The sequence below is a fragment of the Octopus sinensis genome, linkage group LG8 (assembly GCF_006345805.1).
Source record: "Octopus sinensis linkage group LG8, ASM634580v1, whole genome shotgun sequence".
NCBI lineage: Eukaryota > Metazoa > Mollusca > Cephalopoda > Octopoda > Octopodidae > Octopus > Octopus sinensis.
In genome coordinates, this window is record NC_043004.1 from 25,823,006 (window position 1) to 25,849,286 (window position 26,281).

The window sequence follows — 26,281 nt, forward strand, 5'->3', positions numbered from 1 at the left end:
GAACTGAAAGGAAAATGATGTAGAAAGAAGAATGAAAAAGGGAAAAGATGTCGATGGAGGAAGAATGAAGAATGAGGAACACTGAAGATAAAAAGAAGAAAAAGAATGAGTCAGAGTAAAGGAAAAGAAACAAGGAAAACAAGGGAATAAAGAAAATGAAAAAGAAGAAAATTAGATATATAAAGATTGTAGGGGAAACAAGCAATATCCTTTATCTTTTACTTGTTTAGTCATTGGATTGCAGCCATGCTGGGGCACTTCTCTGAAGGATTTTAGTTGAGTGAATCAACCCCAATACTTACTTTTAAAGTTTGGTACTCATCCTACCATTCTCTTTTACTAAGTAACTAAGTTATGGGGACATAAACAAAACAACACCAGTTGTTAACCATGTTTCCATCTACCAAATCCACTCACAAGGTTTTGATTGACCCAAGGCTATAACAGAAGACACTTGATCAAGGTGCTATACATTGGGACTGAATCTGGAACCATGTGGTTGAGCAGCAAGAGAGAGAGAGAGGAGGGTGAATGATTGACTGATCTGTATGTGTGTGTCTATGTGTAGCTTACTGTTGTGTTATTAGTGGTATCAAAAAAAAAAATACTTCATCCAGTGAGGGAATTTTGCCTCTAATTACCCTATTTACCTCCTCATTTCATTGTTACTGTCTATTTAAAATATACCTTGTATCCCCTCACTCTCCAGCTCTAAAAGGCTTGGGAAAAAGAATACAAATATGTTGTTTTTCCCAAATTGCACTTCATATTCGAGGCTCCGATGAAGCTATAGGATGTTATTCAGGCACTCAAGCTAATGAAGTTCAAAACAACTGTTTTTCCCTTGTCATCACATTTTCTTATATATATCATCATCATCATCATCATTTACTGTCCATTTTCCATGCTGATATGGGTTGGATGGTTTGACTGAAAACTGGTAAGCTGAGGAGCTGTACCAGGTTCCAAACTGATCTGGCATGGTTTCAACAGCTGGATGCTCTTTCTAACGCCAACCACTCCAAGAGTGTAGTGGGTGCTTTTTACTTGCCAGTTACAAAACACCAACATCAGCCATGACTGCCATCTCATGAAACACCAGCATCAGCCATATATATATATATATATATATATACACACATACATATATAAATAATAACCCTGGTCATTGTGCTGCTTCTCAAATAATTACCTCAGCTTTTACTTTTTTCCATGTGTGACAAAAAACTATATTCTTTTCTTTTTCTTCTTTTACCTGTTTCAGTCTTTAGTCGAGCAACTCGACCCCGAGACTTATTCTTTTGTAAGCCCAGTACTTATTCTATCGGTCTCTTTTGCCGAACCGCTAAGTAACGGGGACATAAACGCACCAGCATCGGTTGTCAAGCAATGCTAGGGGACAAACGCAGACACACAAATACACACTCGCATACATATATATACATATATACGACGGGCTTCTTTCAGTGTCCGTCTACCAAATCCACTCACAAGGCTTTGGTCGGCCCGAGGCTATAGTAGAAGACACTTGCCCAAGGTGCCACGCAGTGGGACTGAACCCGCAACCATGTGGTTGGTAGACAAGCTACTTACCACACAGCCACTCCTATGCAGACGTTTTTTTTTTTTCTTTCTAGCCTGTTAACACTAACCTGTCTTAATTTAACTTAATTTCATGTAATCATAGTTTTGCTTTTAATTACCCTCTTTCCCTTCTCATTTCATTCTATGTAAAATATATCATGTCACCCCTCTCTCTCTCTCCAGTTCTGAAAGGTGCAGTCATTCTGCCTTTTCCTTACTGGTGATGCACTCAGCTATTCCCACTCCCACCACCTATACTGGAAACCTCTTCTCTATACCAGAACCTCTCTCAGCAGCCCTTCTTCTAGCCTCCTTTGCCCCTCCCCCCACCCTCAGTAATCGCCTCCACATTACTGGGTTCTTTGTTTATATTTTTATAATAAATTAACTATTTCATTTATTCATTTACTTATATTTGTATTAACAATGCTTGTATAGCACTCACTTTCAGTAGATGCAGCAAGACTAACATGATTGAATGATGGTAGATTAAATGTAAGGACAACTGATATGTTAGTTAGTTAGTTAGTTAATTTGGCTCAAAAGCAAATAGCAAGGCCATGTAGGGGGACATAGAGTTAAGTACAGGGTGGTGTTCATGTAAAGAGTTCAGGCCACTTGAGGTCCAGGGAGGCTTTGAACAAAGCGGTTGTCGGCATCTTCACCATCTCGTCTGGCAGCTTGTTCCACGGATCCGCAATCCGGACGGAGAAAGCTCCTCTCCTTCGATTGAGATGAAATCGTCGCAGGTAGAGCTTTTCGGAATGACCCCACAGCCGACGCTCTGGAGCAGGAGTGAAGAACAGCTCTTTCGAGAGGTTACACTTTCCGCTTATGATGTTGTGGGCGAGAATGAGATCACCACGGCGGTGGCGTTCTTCAAGAGAATAAAGGTCGAGCGTCCTCAGCCTTTCTTCGTAGGACAAATTTTTGAGACCATGAACCATGCGGGTAGCCAGCTTCTGGACTCTTTCGAGATGCTGTATGTCTTTGAGGAGATAAGGAGAAGAGGCTTGAATCCCATACTCCAATATGGGTCTCACCAGCGTGACATAGAGTGGTAGGAATATGGCTGCTGTGAGCATTCCGAATGACCGTCGAATCAAGAACAGAATTCCGCGTGCTTTGTTGGCAGCATGGACGCACTGGGCTGAAGGCGAAAAGGAGGAATCCACCAAGATACCCAGGTCCTTTACCTGATCGGTCCTCTCCAGCAGCAGACGACATGTCTGTTAGCAAATACTCATTGAAACCTTCTTTGCAGATGCTGAATGCTGTCCCTCCTTCTCCATGTTCCCTCCTGCCTCCCCTTTCACTTCCTTAAAGTTGGATCTGTCAATATAGGCACTTTGAAAGGTAGGTCTAGTGAGATTGTTGAGATACTTGAACACAGGCATGTTGATGTATGTTGCATTCAAGCAGGTGGAGTGGAGCTTCAGCCAGGTTACTCAGAGGCAAAAAATCTAGGCATAAAATCTTCTGGGAAGGCAACAGTGGTGGGTTAAGTGGTATGGGATTACTTCCAGCTGAGAAATGGGTTGATAAGTTGATTGAGGTAGTCACAGTGCACAACAGGGTACTTAAGCTAAAGTAGTTTTGCAGAGTAGTACACCAACAATTATCTTTTGCCTATGCCCCTCAACTAGGTGTACCAAATGAACAAAAGGATAATTTTTTATCAGATTCTTTTGCAGATTACCTCAAAGACAAATAACAGTGATCTTATCTTCATAGCTGATTATTTCAATAGACATGTTGGGCAACACATAAGTGTCTTCCACAGTATAGATGCAAATAACCTAATGATTGGCAACACCAATTTCAGGAAGCCAGCCAGTCACCTGATAACCTATCAATCTAGTAGCCATGCTAGCCAAATTGACTACATTCTCACCAGAAAGCAAGATACATGGTTGCTCACAAATGCAAAGACTTTCCCAGGTTAATCACAAGCAACTTCAAACTTCAAGCTAGAAGGATTCCAAAAAGCAGACCAGTCTGGAAAAGAAGGATTTGAAAGCTTAAGGATCCTTTGAATTGTCAGAGATTTAGAGATGTCTTAATTGAAGCATTTAACATGGAAGAATTACAGACAAGTAACATAGAGGAGAACTGGAAGTTCCTATATAACAACTTACTGAGTGCCACTGACAAAATCTGTAACTGGTGCAAAGTCTCAACCAGACCAAGGATAACATGGTGGTGAAACAGCACAGTAGACAGGGCCATTAGAGCAAAGAAACAGGCCTGGAAGAATAGTGGTAACAGAAAACCATATCAGGTAGCTAGAAGGGAAGCTAGAAGACAGGTACACTTAGCCAGGGGAGAAGCAGAAAAGAAGTTTACCAGTGTTCTGTGGTGTGAGGACAAGCAGCTTGAGTTGTTTGGGATTGCAAGTCAGTGTGTCAGAGAAAATGTGGTAGGAGAGAAATGTGTTCGCATGGATGATGATTCATTTGTAGTTAGTGATTCTGCCAAGAAGGAGGCTTCGAAATACCATTATGAAAAGTTGCTAAATGTAGAGAATGCATAGGTGAAGGAAAGCCTGCCTAACGTGGACCCAACAGAAGGACTGGCTATCCGAATTGACAGTAGCTTAGTAGATAAGGCAATTAAGGATGTGAATACAGGGAAAGCCCCCAGCCTTTCAGCACAAGATAAACAAATTTTTATGCTAACAACACCATGACATGCTGGACTAATAAACCCTACCTTCCAAATACAAACAGGAAACACCTAAATAATAACAAGAAACTGACAAGCCAAAACATACCACCTACTTACATTTTTTTGTGAGCCTTTAAAGAATTCCATTGGAAAAAAGTGGACACACCCAGTTACTAAGTTTTTAAATACTGGACTAAACTTTACACCTTTGATCTTTACATTGTCAAAGCAAAGGACTAACTCCAATGATATCAAAAATAACTACCAACAACAATCTTGCTTAAGAATAATAAATTTGTGAAAGTAGAGTGTAATCAGTCGGATTAATGTAAAATTCTTTTTATCATAACTGAACATAAAAACAAAGATTAATATATATATATATATATATATATATATATATATATATATATATATAGAGAGAGAGAGAGAGAGAGAGAGAGAGAGGTGGGGTAAGAAGAATACTCACGCCATTATAATCACTGGTTTCTGATGGAGAATATGATGCTATAGCTGATTCTCTACTGAGAGTGTCTTCATTTGCTGGAAATATTACAATGGAAGAAGACGTGTTGAATTATGGATACATTTTAATGAAATATAATTAATAAGACAAGAAACATTGATTGAAATAACAGTTGCAATAGTTAATAATTATATTAGGGTAAAATAATCATTTTGAAGTTATATTGTCAAGTCTCATTAAAATAATTTCTTTTAATTAAAATGTATAAACTTGTGTGTGTGTGTGTGATGGCTTTGTTTTCAGTCTAAAACTGTAAACAAAAATATCAAATGCACATACATGCATGTGTGTGATGTGGTATAGAATAGTGTGGTGTGATGTGCTTTCATATAGTGTGATGAAGTGTAATATATGATATCATGTGGTGGTCAATTTTACTCAAAATCTGAATATTTGACCAAATATCATTATTGCTACTATCTATGATACTTAGATGTAGTTAAGTCTATTACTGATAGAATCCTCATAGCCATTTTTTCATGATGACATCAATTTCAATGCAGCATCTCTCTTAATTGTCATCTGTTTTGTGTGAGATCAACCCTCACCATTCCTTCTATAGTCATCCTCTTTTGCAGCTTTCTCACTCCTGCTGACTAATACACCTTTATCCAACTGTCAACATTCATATACATGTCCATACTCTAGCAGTTTTCTCTGTCATACATTAAGGCTGATATCTTTAATGAATACTTTTTCCTCTCATACTTTGCTCCAGTGTCTATTCAAGCTAATGCCACACATCCTGCTGAGTATGTTCACTGCCTTTCTTTCATATATTCTCCCAAAGTGAAGTCCATGTCTAACCTCCATACAACATCTCACTTCATACATACACTCTAAAACTCTTGCTTCACAAAAAAGTCCTTTATTGCCAACACAGGATATAGCTCTCTGAACTTTTCCCACTCCCACATTACACTGGCTACTGTTTCACAACATTCATACCCACACTGCTAATTAGGTCACACAAGTAACAGAATCTCTTAATTACCTCTAGTCAGTCTTCATTCCTTTGGCTACTCTCATCAATTATTCCTTATTAACTGTGCATCTGTATGCTTATGTGCATCTATATACTTATTCCTTATTAACTGTGCATCTATAAGAAATCCTCTGTGTGAGTACCTTAGATCACACTGTGCCCTTTGTGTACTCCTAGTTTCCACAAGGTAAATTATGGAGTTCTCACCTTCTCCTTTTGTAATATCAATCACGGTCACTTCCCTTTTGGTTGTTGTCATCTGTTTTCCATCCTATGATTGTTCTGAACAAGAGGTTATATCAGATGTATTTTAGAGACTTCCATACTTTAATAAAGGACCACTCAACTACATTGATATTATTTGGTAGAGACATACATGAAACTGAAGATCAACCAAAGCTAATGAGGAGAGACTACTGGTCCAGCACAGAAAAAGAAAATATCCATCTTCATTAAACTAACGATTAGACCCTTTGAGTTTAGACTCTGCTTCTATATTAGAAACTTGATTTCAAATTTTTCATTTGATTCAGCTTTAAAAACTAGGTTGATGACATACTGGAGTATTCGGTGATAGCTAGATTTGAAGTCCTCTGTTATAGCCTGGAGACATGTAATAAAGAGTGGGTAGATGATGAACTTCTTGTCTTGTAATGGCATTTACTTGGATGGGGTTAAGCTGGCTCCTATTGAGTTCACCGCATCACAGGTCAAAGCAGTCCATGCATGTCTGTTGGTGGCTGTTTCTGCAGCATGTTTGAAGCCATTCCTAGTTCCAGTGACAAACGCCAAAGACTCAAGGGCTAGAAACAAGCTCCATATCTGCTTTGACAGTTGTGAGTCACATCTTCAGCAGACCATCTCTCTGCTTCTGCCAACCTGGGGGAGGATCTGGTGTTATTGCCTTCTGGATGAGTTTGTCATGAGGGTGCCACAACACATGACCAAACCACTGCAGTTTCCTTGTCAGAAAAGTTTCAAGAGGTGAGAGACTGCAGCAAGCATTGACACACTAAATCCCTTCTTTAACTCATTGCTAAGTTTTATTTTGCTGATAGCATCATTATATATCACTTGTATGGAGGCACAATGGCCTAGTGTTTAGGGCAGCAGACTCATGGTCGTAGGATTGCGGTTTTGATTCCCAGGCTAGGCGTTGTGAGTGTTTATTGAGCAGAAACACCTAAAGCTCCATGAGGATCTGGCAGAGGGTGGTGGCGAACCCTACTGTACTCTTTCACCACAACTTTCTCTCACTCTTTCTTCCTGTTTCTGTTGTACCTGTATTTCAAAGGGCCAGCCTTATCACACTCTGTGTCACACTGAATCTCCCCCGAGAACTACATTAAGGGTACATGTGTCTGTGGAGTGCTCAGCCACTTGCATGTTAATTTCCAGAGTAGACAGTTCCGTTGATTGGATCAACTGGGACCCTCATTGTTGTAGCCGACAGAGTGCCACAAATATGGCTTGCACAATTATCAAACTATTTTCTCTATTCTTAGTTTTCTTAGCAATCACCAAACCTATGAAGCATGTATCCTGCCAACAGCCTTCTCCATGTGCCGAATGTTACACTATGTTTTTCATTAATAACTTCCTCACTAGCAAGATGACATCAGTGGTTCCATGTCCTGGTACAAACCCAACCTACATGGCAGTTTTTCCCTCATTACTCTGGTTATTAACTCTCTCTCTCTCTGCAACTTTCGTGACTGATTTAGTCAATCTGTTTAACCCTTTTATTATTTACCCGGCCAAAACCGGCTCTGGCTCTGTGGTAAAATGTCTTGTTTTCATAAGTTTTGAATTAAAATATTCCACCAAATCTTAGTCACAATTTACGTTCCTAACACAAGATTAATGATAATTAAGTTATTTTACTAAATTCTTTGTTATATTTAAAATAGTTGAAAGAAACACAGAGCATCTCAAAATAAATACAGTAATGAAAGGGTTGATACATCTGGAAGCATTTAACAATAATGATACTGCAGCACAAGTCACTGTGATTGATCTCTCCTCACACTATCTGATTACCTACACACATAATCAGATATTTTTAATATCTCACCAACTATCCCTGATTTTCCTGCTAACAGAATTTTAATGGAATTTTCTACCATATTGGTAATCTGCATATTTAAGCCTTAACAAGAAGAACCTATTAGACACCATAGTCTCTGATCCACTAAAAGATAGTCATAGCTGAAACATCTTTTGTTATAAGTCTCATTCAATCAGAGATAATCTAGTGCTAAACAGCAACAACAAAGTGAACCTGCACATTGTAGATTACCTTGCTAAAAATAGCAACCCAAACTTCCACACACTCTTTCAAAAGAGATGAATGCATTAGAGTGTAGTTCCTGATATACACAAAGACCAAACATTTGCATTGAAGTTCTACTCAAGCTACAAATATAAACAACCAATTTTCTTCCAAATCACACATCATCAACAACAGCAGCAGCAGCAGCATTTAGTGTCCATGCTGACATGGATTGGACAGTTTGACCAGGGCTGGTAAGCTGAGAGGCTGCACTGGACTCCAGTCTGATTTGGCATGATTTCTACAGCTGGATGCCCTTCCTAACACCAACCACTCTGACAATGTAAATGGGTGCTTTTACGTACCACTGGCACATGTGCCAGTTACATGACACCAGTATCTGCTACAACTACAATTTCACTTGGCTTGATGGGTCTACCTTCTCAAGCACAGCATATTGCCAAAGGTCTCGGTCATTTGTCATTGCCTCCATGAGGCCCAGTGCTTGAAGGGTGCTTTTTATGTGCTACCAGCACAGGTGCTAGTTTATGTCTTAAAAGAGAAACAGGAAAAAAAAAGAAAGATCACCACTAGGTAAAATAAATGCCAAGGCCAAATACTGTATCTTACAGAGAACTATCATGTACAGTGGGCTCTCTATAGACAAACATAATCCACTCCAGGGCTCTGTTTGTTAATCATAATGTTTGTTACATGAAAAATAAAAATCCATATAAATAGAGGTAATCAGTTCAAAGTCACAACCAAATTTCACATAAAAGCATGTATATATACATGTGTGTGTACGTGTGTCTGTACATTTTTCTTCTTGTCTTGCTTCTGTTGATCCATGGTTTTGTTTTTAGCAAAAAATGAGAAATATTATTATTTTCTATATAAAATATAAAAAATTCCAAGCTACATTAAATTCTTACATATTAACAAACCATTTGTACACTCACCTACCCACATATAAGCATGCTTAGTCTACTTGTGGTTTGTTTGATTAAATTTCAGCTCAGTAAGCAAATAGGCACCTAGTCATTTACACTCGTACTACATAAAAAGCACTAAGTACACTCCGTCTGCTCATGGTCTGTTGTCCAAATTTCAGCTATCTAAATAAATGAGCTCTCAGTCACTTATACACATGTGTAGTCTGCTCATGACTTGATTAAATTTCAGCTCCTCATGCAAAATTTAATTTATTAAAGAAAAATCATTCATCAATCAATTTGTTCATTTAGAGAACTATTTTATATGGGTAACCCACTGTATATCTATTATATAGTGTAATTACTATTACACAAACATACATATAAATGTGTAGCCATATAGTTAAAAAGTTTGCTTCCAAACCATATTGTTTTGAATTCAGTCCCACTGTGTGACACCTTGGGCAACTGTCTTCTACAGGGCTGATCAAAGCCTTGTGAGTGGATTTGGTAGACAGAAACAGAAAGATGGGCTTCAGATGTGGTATGCAGGAGAGAAGATTGTACTGGTATGGTCATGTGATTTGGATGGATAAGGACAGTTGTATAAAGAAGTGCTGATTGCTAAACATGGAAGGAACATGTGGAGAACACAACAAAGTGGTGAAGACTGACCTCGAGATATTGAGACTCACAGAGATGTTGGGGGAGTGAGATGAATGGTGTTATGCTGTGCTTGAGAAGACCTGTCCATCTCAGTGAAACTGAGGCTCTATCAATCCTTTCCTCACAACTCATCAACTATTTTCTTAATTTCCCATGACAGTGAACTGATATCCTCTGTATCCAACATGCCTCTAATCATCTATCACACTATTTTCACTCAGTACAGTTCCTATTCTGCCTCATATTCTGGGGGTACCTGGACCTCACATCTCTTGCTTTCTCTCACTTTCCAGGTGGGCAAGCTATGTATTCACCTCTTTGGCAAGACACCTGCACTTCTCCCTTAATGATAGTTTCATTCTCTAGTCAATAACTCACTCAGTTGAAGGATCTTATCTTGTGAGCAATGGGTGACATCGCTGGAGCTCGTACTACATAAAAAGCACTAAGTACACTCCGTTAAGTGAAAGGCTTTAGGAAGAGCATCAAGTTGTAGAAACCATACCAGACATAGAACCAGGTGGAGGCCACTGGCTCATTTGTTCTTGTCAAACTGTCCAACCTATTCCAGTATGGAAAAAGAGATGCTAAATGATGATAACACACATCTATACCTATATATACATACCTATATATATATATATATATATATATATATATATATATATATACCTACATACATACACACACACACATAACAACCAATAATATGTATGAAGAAAACCATATCATTTAAAAATCCAACAATTGTTTCAACTGTATTGACACATATATATTCTTATATACATATATCATGTAAATATACATAATGTTATTAAAATCAATAATAATAATAATATATACAAAAATTTATGTCAACACAACATTATAAAGGCAATCCAAATTGGTGAAATTCTAACTGAACATCAGAAAAAATTTTAGCTGTTAAAAAAAATGCTAAAAAACCCCGCCAAACCAAATTTAACTTTAGACATTCATTCATTCAACCAAGAGTGATGTCACTGAATAACTAATTTGCTTTATAAAAATTAAATATAAAAAATACCACGCTAATTCTATATTTTTTGACAATTTGAAATCTACATAGAAAAAAACACCCCAAAAACATGCCTGTATTATATAATATATATATATATATTATTTATATATATATAATATATATATATATATATATATAAAATGGAATGGAGACAAGAAGTGGAACGAACCGACAAATCGAAACGAACCTGACGCGGGGCGCTGTCAGACAATAATGTGATAATTAAAAATATATGCATACATACAAACATATATGTACGTACCTACATTACATGTATAATACATGCATATATAAATAAATATACGTAAGTACAGGACGCCACAACAAGACGTATATATATATATATATATATATATATATATATATATATATATATATATACATATATATATATAAATATTTACTGCCAAACTAACTTGGCAGCCCAAAGTAATAGGACAAATGGTGTTGTTGATTAGCTCCAAGAGGCGATCACCTCTAGCTAGCTATATGACACACAAATCTGTGTCCATAAACCTTCAAACACGGGAGGTTTATGGATGTAGATTTGTGCGTCATGTAGCTAGCTAGAATCGATTGTCTCTCAAAGCTTATCAACAGCAGCATTCTTCCTATTTCTCTGGAGTTTGGAAATAAATATTAATACCCAGTACTGCTGCTGTACCTCTCCTTTAGAGAGATTTAGAAATTATAGCATATATATATAAAGAATATGAGGGGTTTAGTCCACTAGTGATCTAAAAGAATAGGTATGCTGAGTAAGTGCTATAGTTGGTTGACCATTAGGTTCCAAGATCACAGCTTATGCTGGATCTAGAGATCCATATTAGGGGTTCGTTATAGCAGGTATATATTATATTAGACTAGAAAATCAAAAACCAAGGCAGAAAGAGTATCTCAAGTAAGTTAGAATAATTTAATGAGGGGACGGTGAATTTGAAGTTTTACAGCTATTTCTGGGATAACTCAAGTGGTAGGTTAGCATGTCTACGCACATTCTGGAAAAAGATGAGTCGTAAACATTATTCTCCTGCCTATATTCTTCTAACTACTTCTACTCTTTATTCTTCTATTTTATTCCTTATAAACTGTGAATTTTATTCTTAGTAAACTGTAAATTTTCCCTGTCTAAAATATTCATTTTTTGTCTCTGATGACGGAATGCCCAGTCTGTGGACATGCTAACCTACCACTTGGGTTATCCCAGAAATAGCTGTAAGACTTCAAATTCACCTTACACTGATTAAATTATTCTAAATGATTTGAGATAATTGTTGTGCCTTAGTTTTTGATTTTCCTCTAATACGATATGATATGATACAATATAATATGATATATATATATATATATCATCATCATCATCATCGTCGTTTAACGTCCGTTCTCCATGCTAGCATGGGTTGGACGGTTCGACCGGGGTTCTGGGAAGCCAGAAGGCTGCACCAGGCTCCAGTCTAATTTGGCAATGTTTCTACAGCTGGATGCCCTTCCTAACGCCAACCACTCCGTGAGTGTAGTGGGTGCTTTTTACGTTCCACCTGCACAGGTGCCAGGCGGGGCTGGCAACGGCCACGGTCAGATTGGTGTATTTTATGTGCCACCGGCACGGAAGCCAGTCGAGGCGATGCTGGCATCGGCCACGAGTCGGATAGTGCTTTTTACGTACCCCCAGACCAGGGATCCTGGCTGGTTCAATTCGATTTCGATTTCGCTTGCCCCAACATGTCTTCACAAGCAAAGGGGGTTGGCAAGGGTGCCTGTCGTACGGTCGCATTGGAGTATTTTACGTGCCACGGCCACGAGTCGGATAGTGCTTTTTACGTACCACCAGACCAGGGATCCTGGCTGGTTCAATTCGATTTCGATTTCGCTTGCCCCAACATGTCTTCGCAAGCAAAGGGGGTTGGCAAGGGTGCCTGTCGTACGGTCGCATTGGAGTATTTTACGTGCCACGGCCACGAGTCGGATAGTGCTTTTTACGTACCACCAGACCAGGGATCCTGGCTGGTTCAATTCGATTTCGATTTCGCTTGCCCCAACATGTCTCACAAGCAAAGGAGGTTGGCATTGGGTGCCTGTCGTACGGTCGCATTGGAGTATTTTACGTGCCACGGCACGAGTCGGATAGTGCTTTTTACGTACCACCAGGCCAGGGATCCTGGCTGGTTCAATTCGGTTTCGATTTCGCTTGCCCCAACATGTCTTCGCAAGCATGGGGGGTTGGCATGGGTGTCTGTCGTCGGATGAGGTTCTATATCGACTTCGCTTGCCTCAGCCGGTCTTTGTGTCCAAGGGAGGAAAGGCATTCATAAGTGGGCTGGGCTCACTTGTCCTGCCTGGTCTTCTCACGTACAGAATATTTCCAAAGGTCTCGGTCTCTGGTCCATTTCCTCAGTGAGGCCTAAAGTTCGAAGGTCGTGCTTCACCACCTCGTCCCAGGTTTTCCTGGGTCTACTCTCCCACGGGTTCCCTCAACTGCTAGGGATTGGCACTTTCTCACACACCTATCTTCATCCATTCTCGCCACATGACCATACCAGCGCAATCGTCTCTCTTGCACACCACAACTGATGCTTCTTAGGTACAACATTTCTCTCAAGGTGCTAACGCTCTGTCGAGTATGTACACTGACATTACACATCCATCGGAGCATACTGGCTTCATTCCTCACGAGCTTACGCATGTCCTCAGCAGTCACGGCCCATGTTTCGCTGCCATGTAGCATGGCTGTTCGTACACACGCATCATACAGTCTGCCTTTTACTCTGAGCGAGAGGCTTTAGTCACCAGCAGAGGTAAGAGCTCCCTAAACTTTGCCCAGGCTATTCTTATTCTAGCAGTTACACTTTCAGCGCACCCACCATATATATATATATATATATATATATATACATACACACACAAAATTAATAGGAGTTCTGTGACGCAAACAATCTCATAATCTGCAACACTAACTTCAAAAAACCAGCCAACTACCAAATCACTTATCAGTCTGGTGAGCACATAAGGCAAATTGACTACCTCCTCACCAGGCAACAAAATAGACGGATGCTTAAAAATGCAAAGTCATTCCCAGGTGAAGAGTGTACAACCCAACATAGGTTACTAGTTAGTGACTTCAGAATTAGAGCTAGAAAGACTTGGAGAAATAAACCAATCTGGAAAAGAAAACTATGGAAGCTCAAAGACTCAGCAAACAAACTCCTCAGGTGTGAAAATATGATTTTAAGCTGGGAGATTTACATTTCAGTTTTGCTGTATTGAGAGATTTTATTGGCTAGACAGATGCACAGACTAACAGAAGCCCACTTTCATGGGTTTAAATCAAAGCAAAGACAGACACGTACATTAATATGTTTATTCATGAGCATATGTCAGTATATGTTACATGTATGTGTGTCAGCCAATCACAAATGCACAAAGGTATACACATACATACATACATACATATATGAATACATAATTATACACATATATCCTACAAGGTGCAGACATACTGATGCTTCCCAGAATACCATAGATATCACTTGATATTTAATAGACATAATGTAAAGGTGTCAAATGCAACCTCCTCCAACTGGGAGCAACATATGCACTGAATAAACAATATTAAACCTCCAGTTCTATATTTAAGAGATGAGGAATTACGTACATTATTTATATTACATTTGACGAATATTTGTCCTCATCTTGTTTGTTGTTAACACAACATTTCGGCTGATATACCTTCTAGCCTTCATCAGGTGTCTTCGGGAAATTTCGAACTTGGGTTCTCATTTCCAAGATATTTTTCGATGTTATTATTATTATTATTTAGGTCACTGACTAGAATCGAACTTGGAATCTTGGGGTTAGTAGCCCACACTCTTAACCACTATGCCATATGCCCATGGAACCAGTGAATCTTGAGAATATTTGGGCCTCAACTTAGACAACAAATAGATTCACAAAGGTGGGGCCCATTTTTCTTCCCATGGCCACTCCCGAGACCTATTTGTAAAATCCCCCATGAATGAGAAGCAGTTAAGGGAGAGAACAAGTTCAGTCAGACAAAGAAGTGTGGATGTGTTAGGTTGGGGGTTAGGTTGAAGGTCAAGGTAGTGGTTGAGAGCAAGAAGCGCCTTGTGGTGTAGGATATTATATATGTACATAAATATATCATCATCATCATCGTTTAGCGTCTGCTTTCCATAGATTGGACAGTTCAACTGGGGTCTGGGAAGCCAGGAGGCTGCACCAGGCCCAGTCTATCTAAATATATAAAATATATCTAAATATATAATATATATACAATATATTCATATATTTATATATATATATATATATAAACACACACACATATATATATATATATATATAATTATACATGTATAATATATATATATATAATATATATAACACACACACACACACACACATATAAAATATTATATAATACATATATATATTATATATATATTATATGTATATATTACATATATATGTATAATATATATATGTGTATATATATAAGACACATATATAATATATATTAATACACATATATATATATTATATATATATATATATATCTATATATAATAATAATAATAATAATGATAATATAATAAATATTAGGGAGTATAACTCCAAACTTACAGGGAAAAATTCAATTTAGTATTAAATCAAATTTCACAATACAAATATATAATATATAAATTAGAGAAAAACCGTTATAATGCAATTCAGCATATGCATTCCTTTAACAATAGATATCTAATGAATTTTACTGGGCTTAGTAAATATATGTATGGGAACTTAAATCTCAACGAATTAAGTATAATTTAAAATGGGAGATTGTTTGTAAGGCAAAATCATATAGTATAGGTAGCAATTCTTGTTTATTATGAACTAGTGAATTTAAAGAAATAATATTTAATAATCATAATAAATTAGTTAATTCATTGAATGAGCGTAAAATTAAATGTAGACATAAATTACTTTACTTATATAATAAATTTTTAGATAAATAGTGAGTTTAAACCCTATTTTTGTTACTAACTTGTTTGCAATTATAATTTGTAGTAGTATTAAGTCTATAAATTAGCATGTGATTATATATTGTATATTACATAATTAAATAAGTCTAAATTAAATATTTATTATTAAATAAATAAATATATAAATTAATTAATTGATTAATTATAGTAGTGTTGTGGTTGTAGTTTTGTAGGGTGTTTTGAATATAAGTCAAAAAGAGTTAGTAAAGGATTTTTACGTTGTTTGAATTAGATTATATTTTGATGTTTATTTAATTAATAAATTTTTTTTCTCTAGTTTCAGCTCAGAGCTGCAGCCATGCTGATGCACCGCCGTTTTCTGCAACACTGTTAGTGCGAAGAACCTCGTCTAATATGTGGCACTTGGTGAAGAATGGAGTTTGATATAGCTACTCTCATTTGCACCTCTTGCCGTGAGGTAGGTTCATCTGGGACTCTCGACAGGAAAATGTCCAGCTTTGATTTAAAAACCGCTACATCTACTTTGTGCAAGTTCCTCAGACTCTTTGGGAGAATATTAAAAAGCTGTGGGCCCTTGAAACCCAAGCTGTTGCAGAAGCTGGTCCTGAAGCGTGATGGCATTGCTGGGATCTTTGGCACTATGCAGTGTCGTCCCATATATAATTTATTTAATGGATATTGTTATCATTATTATTATACTTATTATATGTGTACTAAAATTAAAAGTATTAAGTATTACTTTTTGGGGGAAATAGTTTTAGTAATGCTAAATAATTTTGAATATGTAGTAAAAAATTTTATCTATATGTACTATTTATTTATAATAATATGTTAGTATAGTTTTTTACATACTTAGAGTTAGATTATACTTTGATGTTTATTTAATTAATAAATATATAATTTAATTAATGAATATAGATTAAAAGATAGTAATTTAATTATTATTGTTATTATTATTATTATTATTACTATTATACTTATTATATGTGTACTAAAATCAAAAGTATTAAGTATTATCATTTTGGGAAATAGTAACGTAAAATACTTTTGAATGTGTAGTAAAAACTTTTTTTATGTACTATTTTATTTAATAATAATAATAATAATAAGTACTTTATTTATTCCCTTAATGACCGAAGTATTAGATCTAAATATAAATTAATTTACTTATATATAATAAGTTTAATTTATTAGTGAGGATTTATTTTGAGCATTTATTTGATATATAATATATATTTGGTGTAAGTGATATTGTAGTTTATGTTTTGTGGCGGTGTTTTGTATATTAGTCAGCATGAGTTTGTATTAAATATTTAGAATTAGATTTATTTTAGATATTTATTTAATTAATAAATATTAATTACATTATAGTTTTTTAGATTAACTTAAGTATATTGAACTAGTGGTTAGAAAATTGAGACTGAAAAAGTACTGTGTTTATATAGAATGGGTCCAGGGGTTGATTTGTTCGAATAAAGGCGGGGCTCCAGCGTAACCATATTTATATGAATGAAACAAGTAAATTAGTATAAGGGTAATAGAGAATGTAGAGTAAATTGTAGTTATATAAATTAGTTTAAGTATGTTGTGAATTTGAGTATATTTGTGTTTTACGTGTTTTCGTAGTAATTTTTGAATTTTGAAGTTTCTAGTGAATGATATTTTACAGTTTTTGTGATTTTATTCTCTTTTTGTTAAAGCTAAGATAAATTTGTAGTTTTCACTGATAAAATGTATATTTCTATCTGTTTGTTCTATTTATTTATATAAACGGTAAGTAATACGTTTTCCATTTTGAAATTTTTTAGTTCATAATATATCTTTGGAGGGATAAGTATACAATTTATTTAAGAAATAATAATGTAATCTATAGGATTATTGATTGATAAATATGAATGTCTAATTTTTTTTTTATTTGTTAATGATAATTTAGATTCGTACATATATTTAATTATTCTTATTTTATAATTATTATATGTGAACTTAAATTGAAAAATATTAGTTTGGTTACTTTGTGAATTAGATTGTAAAATTTTTTTAGTATAAGTAAAGTTTTTTTATTATATTTAGTACTATTAAATTTAATAATAATAATAAGTACTTTTTACACAAATAATTTTATAAACTGTTGTGTGGACGCCCCCAGACGATGAAGTAGATTAGCTCAATACGTAGCTATAGAGGGAGAAGTCTAGATGTCGAGAGAAGTTGAGTAGAGGTCATCCGAATGTGCGACATAACAGTGGCGACGAGGATTTCGTAGCACACACAGCCACTGTGCAGTATTGCGATATAACAGTGGCGACGAGGTTTCGAATAGTACCGAAATGGAAGAATCACTGAAGGCAGTTGTAAAACAACAAGAGCAGCAACTACAGAAGTTAACAGAATTGTTACTGCAGTCGAGAAATACTACAGAATCATTTTCAGCAGATTGTGTTGCAAATTCCATCGAAGAATTTCACTACAATCCAGATGAAGGAACTACTTTTGCTGCATATTATAGACAATACGAAGACATATTCCGAGAGGAATGCAAGGGATGGTCTAGTGAAAGGAAGGTAAGGCTCCTTTTGCGAAGCTTGCTACTCAGGAACACAGAAGATTTTGTAACTTTATTTTGCCGAGAAAGTCCGCGGAATTGTGTTTTGATGAAATGATAAATATTTTGACTAATAGTTTTAGCAAGAAAAGTTTGCAGTTTAACATTCGATGGGAATGTTTGAATTTAAAGAAAAATGAGTCTGATGATTTTGTAACATATGCCGGTATGGTTAATAAGGCTTGCGAAAGGTTTAAGCTGGAGGAATTAATGCCAGATATGTTTAAGTACCTAATATTCATTAAAGGGCTAGTGGCAATGGAAGACACGGAAATTAGAAAAAGAATATTATCAAAGTTGAATCAAGATGTGAAACTCACTTAGCAGAATGTGGCTGAGGAATGCCAACAAATAAGAAACCTTCGAGATGATACAAGAAAGATAGAAGACAAGAATAATAATGTACAAATGTGTAAAGAAAGTATAGAAAGAAGGAAAAATTTTAATTCAAAATGGTGCTATGGTTGCGGAGATCAACATTTGAGGAAAGATTGCCCTTTTAAAGATAAAACCTGTTTTAAGTGTGGTAAAATTGGACATATACAGACGAAATACCAGTAAAAAAAAATGGTAAAACAGAAGAAAGTCTACTCAACAAAAGTAAATTATACCATACAAAACCGAAAATTTATGTTGGTAGAAATAAATGGGTTTCAGACCAAAATGCAATTGGATACCAGTTCAGATGTATCGATAATAAATACGGCAACATGGAGTAAGATAGGCAGGCCATTGTATAAAAAAACTACTAGGATAGCCAACAGTGTGTCAGGGGAACGAGTTCAATTCTTGGGCAAAATTTCACCAGAAATAAAACTTAAAAACAGGACGTGGAAATGTAAACTAATGATATCTAAGAATACAATGAGTGTGTTCAGGACAGATTTAATGGAAGGATTCGACCTGTGGGATTTATCACTGAATACATTATGTAATAAGGTGAACGTGTCACAGTCCATATCAGAGAAAACATTGGAAAAAATGAAATTAAAACTGAAAAAGATGTACCTTGATATTTTTTTGAAAGAGCTTGGTATGTGTAAAAAAAATTAAAGTAAAGTTTGAGTTGAAAGAAAATGCGGTGCCGGTGTTCAAACTGAAAAGGAATGTACCTTTTGCGGCATTAAATCAAGTTAAGAAGGAATTAAAAAGATTGGAAGACATGGAAGTAATTGAAAAAGTAGACTACTCTGAGTGGGCGGCTCCTACGGTATATATAAAAAAGAACAATGAGGTAAGAGTATGTGCGGACTATTCAACTGGTCTTAATGATTGTTTAAAAAATTACAATTATTCGCTTCCAAAACCAGAGGAAATATTAGCTAAGTGCCATGGTGGGAAAATTTTTTCCAAGCTGGATTTGTCAGAGGCCTACCTCCAATAACTGGTAGATGAAGAATGTGCTAAAGTATTAACAATCAATACTCATAAAGGTCGGTACCATTTCAAAAGACTCTCATTTGGGGTTAAGGTCGCACCAGCAATATTTCAGCATGTGATGGACAATATGCTAGCAGATTGTCAGTTGGTGGTCCATACTTAGATGACATATTGATCAAAAGTGAATCGAAGGACCAACATATTGAACATATAGAAGAGGTTTCCAAACTAATATGTGATTATGGGTTTAAAGTAAGGGAGAATAAATGTGAATTTTTCTTGACAAAAATAAAGTACTTAGGACAGGTGATCGATGAAAACCGGACCCTTCTAGGATCGACGCGATAAAAAAAAATGCCTGCTCCTACTAACAAAACAACACTATAAGCATTTTTAGGTTTGGTAAGTTATTACCAGTTATACATACCTAAAATGTATGAGCTAAGAGCTCCGTTGAATAAGTTGCTAAAGAAGGACTCAAAATGGAGCTGGACAAATGAATATCAGAAATCATTCAAGGAATTAAAAAAGCTGTTAACAGCAGAGTTATCATTAACTCATTTTGACCCAAATCTGAAAATAATTGTGGCATCGGATGCCAGTGAATATTGTATAGGAGCTGTGATATTGCATAAATTTAATGATGGTAAAATCAAAGCTATTGCACATGCATCAAGAGTTCTATTACTAGCGGAAAGAAACTACAGCCAGATTGAAAAAGAGGTGTTATCATTAATCTTCACAGTAAAAAAATTCCATAAATTCTTACATGGGAGGAAGTTTACACTGCAAATAGACAACTGTTATTGTCTATTTTTGGTTTGAAAAAGGATATCCCAACGCACTCAGCAAACTGCTTACAGTGCTGGGGGACTACTCTGTTGAACTACAATTTCCAGATGGAGTTTTTGCCATCAATAAAAATGGGACATGCAGATGGGTTGTCTAGGCTAATTCCAAAATATGAGAAACCTTTTGAAGTCACGGTGATTGCATCGTTCAAACTAGAAATGGAACTGAAGAATATTTTGTGCAATGTAGTACGTGATTTGCTGGTAACGCTGGAAGCAATTAAAATGAAATCAGGAAATGATAGGTTCATAAGATTAAAAAATATAAATGAGCGGGACGCATGTTCAAAGCACTATTTAGTATGTGATGAAGTATTATTATATGCGCAAAGAGTGGTAATACCTGAAGCAATGCAAAACAGAGTATTAAAAGACTTTCATGTAGGACATCCAGGGATTGTCCAGATGAAGAGCCTTATGAGAAGTTACGTTTATTGGCTGAATATGGACAAGCAAATTGAGAGATTGGTAAAACAGTGTAGGGGATGCGCTATGGCAGCAAAGGCGCCCCCAGTGCAGATTCAGTTGTGGCCAAAAACGGATTCAGCATGGTCTAGACTACATGTGGATTTTGCAGGACCAATAAATGGCTCACATTATATCATTGTGGTGGAAAGCTATTCCAAATGGCCTGAAGTGTGTAAATGTTCAAGGCCTACCACAAATGTGACTATTGACTTCTTGGAAGAACTGTTCGCTTGTTATGGAGTGCCATAAACGATCGTGTCAGATAATGGTACACGATTCACGGCGAAGGAGTTCGAAAGATTCTATAAATCGGTTCAGATGAAGCATGTGTTAACTCCGCCATACCATCCAAGGTCAAATGGGTTAGTGGAAAGATTCATCGACACATTCAAGAGAGCCTTAAGGAAGACCAGACGGGAAATCTTTGAAGATACAAATATGACAAAGTTTTTGCAGGTGTATAGAATAACACTGAATCCAAATGCAGAGTCGGGTAGGTCACCAGCAGATTTGATGTCTTCCAGAAAAATTTGTTCTATTTTTGACAAATGGTTGCTGAACAAGAAATAGAAAATAGAAAATTCGGGAAGAAAAACGAAATTTTTTAACACAGGTAACAAAGTGTATTTTAAAATATATAGGAACAGAAAACAGGACTGGGAACAAGGAAGTATAACTGGACGTCTGGGTAATGTGATGTACATGGTAAAAGGACCAAAATATGAACGCAGAAGGCATTTAAACCAGAAAAAAAAAGATATACCAAAAACCAAGAGAGGCAAGAAGAACCAATGGATTTATAGTATGATTTGTTCCAGGTCCCAGAAGCACAAGTAAAAGTGTTTGAGGTCCCAGAACCACAAGCAAAAGCAGAACCGACACGTAGGTCAAACAGGAAGAGAAAACCTACAGAAATGATGGAAATTAACGCTAAGAGAAAAAGATACGCCAGTTTCTCACTGAGGAAATAAAATTGATAAATTTGCGTTTAAAAAACTCAAAAGGGGGAGGTGTTGTGTGGACGCCCCCAAACAATGAAGTAGATTAGCCCAATATGTAGATATAGAGGGAGAAGTCTAGACGTCGAGAGGAGTTGAGTAGAGGTCATCCGAACGTGCGACATAACACAAACGATAAGTAATACGTTTTTAGTTTTGTTATTTTTTATTTTTTATTTCATATATATTTTTGGAATGATAAGTATATTTATTTAAGAAATAACGGAGTAATTTATTTAAAAGTTTATTGGTTGAAAAAATATGAATTTCTAATCGCTATATTTGTTAATTATAATTTAGATATGTACTTTTATTTAATTTTATGATTTTATTATTTTATAATTATTATATGTGAACTAAAATCTAAAAGTATTAAGTGTGTTTTGTAAAATAGTTTGTAACGTAAAATATTAGAGTATAGCTAGTGAAAAGATATTCTATAGTCTGCTAATGTTATGCTTAAAGCTAAATTATATCTTCACAGATATATACATTTTTCTATCTATTTCCTCTATTTTTTTTCCTTAGGTTTTTAACATGATAAATGTATTATAGGCACCTGGTCCTACTGTTTAAGTTTCAAATTTAGTTAATGGAGTTTCTTCTATAAGAACAATCATGATTTCATTTCTTTAAGAAATATTGTTTAATTCTATTTAATTATTTATTTAACTATTATTGTTATTATTGTTGACCTGAGGAGTGACTATACTTTTAAATTGAATTGTTTTTCGATTAAATTTAAATTTAATTGTAATCTGTATTTAAATTATCACCATGAAACGTACGTAGTCTTTTTACTTATTATATATTGTTTATTCATTTTGTACTTTTGGGAATCTAGTTATATGTTTTATAATATATTTTATTTTTTCTTTATGATTTGGTTTATGTCTATTATTGTTTGAATTTCATAATAGTGGTTTTTCTCTAATTTATATATATTATATATTTATATTGTGAAATTTGATTTAATACTAAATTGAATTTTTCCGCCTAAGTTTTGAGTTATACTCCCTAATATTATATATATATATATATATATATATATATATATATATATATTATGTCATCATCATCATCATCAACTGCTACAAAGGTAAGGGTAACGCTTTAGATACAAATAATTGCAGAGGTATCAAGTTGTTGGATCAGGTAATGAAGGTTATGGAGAGGATCATAGCCCAACTAATTAGGGAGAGTCAGTTTGGATGAGATGCAGTTTGGGTTTGTGCCAGGGAAAAGCAACACTGATGCTATATTTCTGGTAAGACAGCTGCAGGAGAAATACCTAGCCAAAGATAAGCCCCTGTACATGGCTTTCTTTGACATGGAGAAAGCCTTTGACAGGGTTCCCTGACCCCTTATCTGGTGGTCAATGAGGAAACTAAGGATAGATGAATGGTTTGTGAGAACCGTGCAAGCTATGTACAGGGACACTGTCAGAAAGGCGAGGGTTGGCAACAAGTACAGTGAGGAATTCCAGGTAAAGGTAGGGGCCCACCAAGGTTCAGTCCTCAGTCCCCTCCTATTTATCATAGTCCTCCAGGCAATAATGGAGGAATTCAAGACAGGATGCTCCTGGGAGCTCCTCTATGCTGACGACCTTGCTCTAATTGCTGAGTCACTATCAGAACTAGAGGAGAAATTTCAGGTGTGGAAACAAGGTTTAGAATCGAAGGGCCTTAAAGTCAACCTAGCTAAAACCAAAGTCCTAATAAGTAGGAAGGCAGGCAAACCACAAATCCCTTCAAGTAGATGGTCCTGCTCGATCTGTAGAAAAGGCATGGGTAGAAACTCTATAAGATGTACCCAGTGTAAGCTATGAACACATAAGAGGTGCAGCATTATCAAAGGAAGGCTAACTGCGAAGATAGTTTTTGTATGTGGCAGATGCTCAGGGGCAATAAACACTGAAAATGTGCAGAGAACAACTTCCGCTACATTCCAGGGAGAAAAACTAGAAGTAATTGATAGCTTCCATTACCAAAGTGACCAAGTCAGTAGCAGGGGAGGGTGCACTGAAAGTGTAGCTGCTAGAATAAAAATAGCCTGGGCAAAGTTCAGAGAGATCTTACCTCTGCTGGTGACAAAGGACCTCTCACTCAGAGTAAAAGGTAGACTGTATGACACATGTGTACAAACAGCTATGCTACATGGCAGTGAAACATGGGCAGTGACTGCAGAGGACATGTGTAAGCTTGCAAGGAATGAAGCCAGTATGCTCTGATGGATGTGTAATGTCAGTGTGCATACTCGACAGAGTGTAAGTACCTTGAGAGAAAAGTTGGACCTAAGAAGCTTCAGATGACTGTGCTGGTATGGTCATGTGGCGAGAACGGATGAGGATAGCTGTGTGAAAAAGTGCCACACCCTAGCGGTTGAGGGAACCTGGGATGAAGTGGTGAAGCACAACCTTTGAACATTAGGCCTCACCGAGGCAATGACTAGTGATCGAGACCTTTGGAAATATGCTGTGCTTGTGAAGTCCTGGCAAGCCAAATGAGACCATAACCTCGTGGCCTATGTCAGGGGTGTAACCAGCTCACTTATGCGTACCTTTCCTTCATTGGACACTAAACTCTGCTTGCGAAGACCTGTTGAGGTAAGTGAAATCAAAATCAAATTTGATGATGGGAATCCGTGCTAGTGGAGTGCTAAGAGCACCATCCGAGCGTGGTCGTTGCCAGAGCAGCTAACTGGCTTCCATGCCAGTGGCACGTAAAAAGCACCATTCGTGTGTGATTGTTACCAGCGTTGCCTTACTGGCACTTGTGCAGGTGGCACGTGAAAAGACATTCGAGTGAGGTCGTTGCCAGTGCAGGTGGCACGTAAAAAACACCATTTGAGCGTGGCCGTTGCCGGTACCACCTGACTGGCTCTCGTGCCGGTGGCACATAATAGCACCCACTACACTCTCAGAGTGGTTGGCATTAGGAAGAGCATCCAGCTGTAGAAACTCTGCCAGATCAGATTGGAGCCTGGTGCAGCCATCTTGTTTGCCAGTCTTCAGTCAAATCGTCCAACCCATGCTAGCATGGAAAGGGCAGGACATTGGATAATGTGCACTTAAATATGCTATAGCTGAGTAAAAACTGGAATAATCACTGCTAGAATACCTTGTCATAAGTTTGCTAGAGAAGCAGCCTAGGGCTAAATAACTATTTTTGTGTTCAACCTCAGTTTGAAGATAAAATGCTAGAAAAACTAAAAATATATTAAAGTGAACTGAATCTGGCGGTTTCATTTGATTGGATTGTTGATGTTAAAAAAAAAAAATCAGACTAATTTTTGTGAAAAATTTAATAAGTAACCCAAACTAATTAGATTCTCATTATTTTTCTAGCTGTATAATCATTGGTTAACCCTGATAACAGATTTAAATCAATGATGTTCCAGCTGTGAAATTCAGTTTTTCTTTTTCAGTCAAAATGTATCTAGCACTACATTATCCAATGTATCCTTCCTCTTCTAAGATGATAATATCCAGATTTTGTTGCTAGTTGTAGCACGTCAGCAAGTCATCATCATCATCATTATTTAACGTCTGCCTTCCATGCTGGCATGGGTTGGACAGTTTGACAGGAGCTGGCCAGGCAGGAGCCTAAACCAAACTTCTGTGTCTGTTTTGGCAGGGTTTCTATGGCTGTATGCCCTTCCTAACACCAACTTCTCAACAGCTCCTTCGTTAATTTGTTGTTGGATTTTTTAAAAACTTACCACATCAGATATGTTTTAAAAGAGCTTGGGGGGGGGGTGGAATAACCTTAAGTCATTGCACCCTGGATATACAAGATTTAGAGTATCTGGGATATTGGAGTATCTGTAGGTATTAGGATATCACACTGGATCCAACCTGGGCACAGTTTGTAATAATGCAGAAACATCTGACAAGCCAATGGGGAAGCTTCTGTGTGGTAGCTTCACCTGTTAAAAATAGCAGTCAAATCACCAATAAATGACACTTCACAGTTTTAAAGGGTGGGTAAAAATGACAATGTAATTTTAAATGTAAACTGTCTCTGAAACAAAAAGATATAATGGTCACAACAAGAATGCCTTAACTATCAGCCAAATGTTGAATACAAATCCCTTTCAAGCTCAGAAACTGATAAAATGTTTTGGTCTGCAATGTTAACACTTTTGTTACCATATCCAGTTGATTTCAACATTAATTTTTTTTCAATTGATTTTGAAAATTATAAAAATGTTTGAAATATATTAGAATGGAAGTTTCAATCATAGAACTGAAGGTGGTCAAAGGCAGATTGGTATCAAAAGAATTAAAATGAATTCTTTCTCAAAAGA

At 36.4% G+C, this 26,281-nt stretch overlaps 1 protein-coding gene across 2 annotated transcripts in view; it reads right to left on the reverse strand.

The window, feature by feature from the left end:
• The window catches only part of LOC115214765 (E3 ubiquitin-protein ligase TRAF7), a 183,542-nt gene that overhangs the window by 94,527 nt on the left and 62,734 nt on the right, over positions 1-26,281 (reverse strand). For both annotated transcript variants that reach the window (XM_029783789.2, XM_029783792.2), the window contains exon 3: positions 4,721-4,794. In XM_029783789.2, the coding sequence (XP_029639649.1) occupies positions 4,721-4,794 (74 nt within the window). The remainder of the gene's footprint in view (positions 1-4,720; positions 4,795-26,281) is intronic.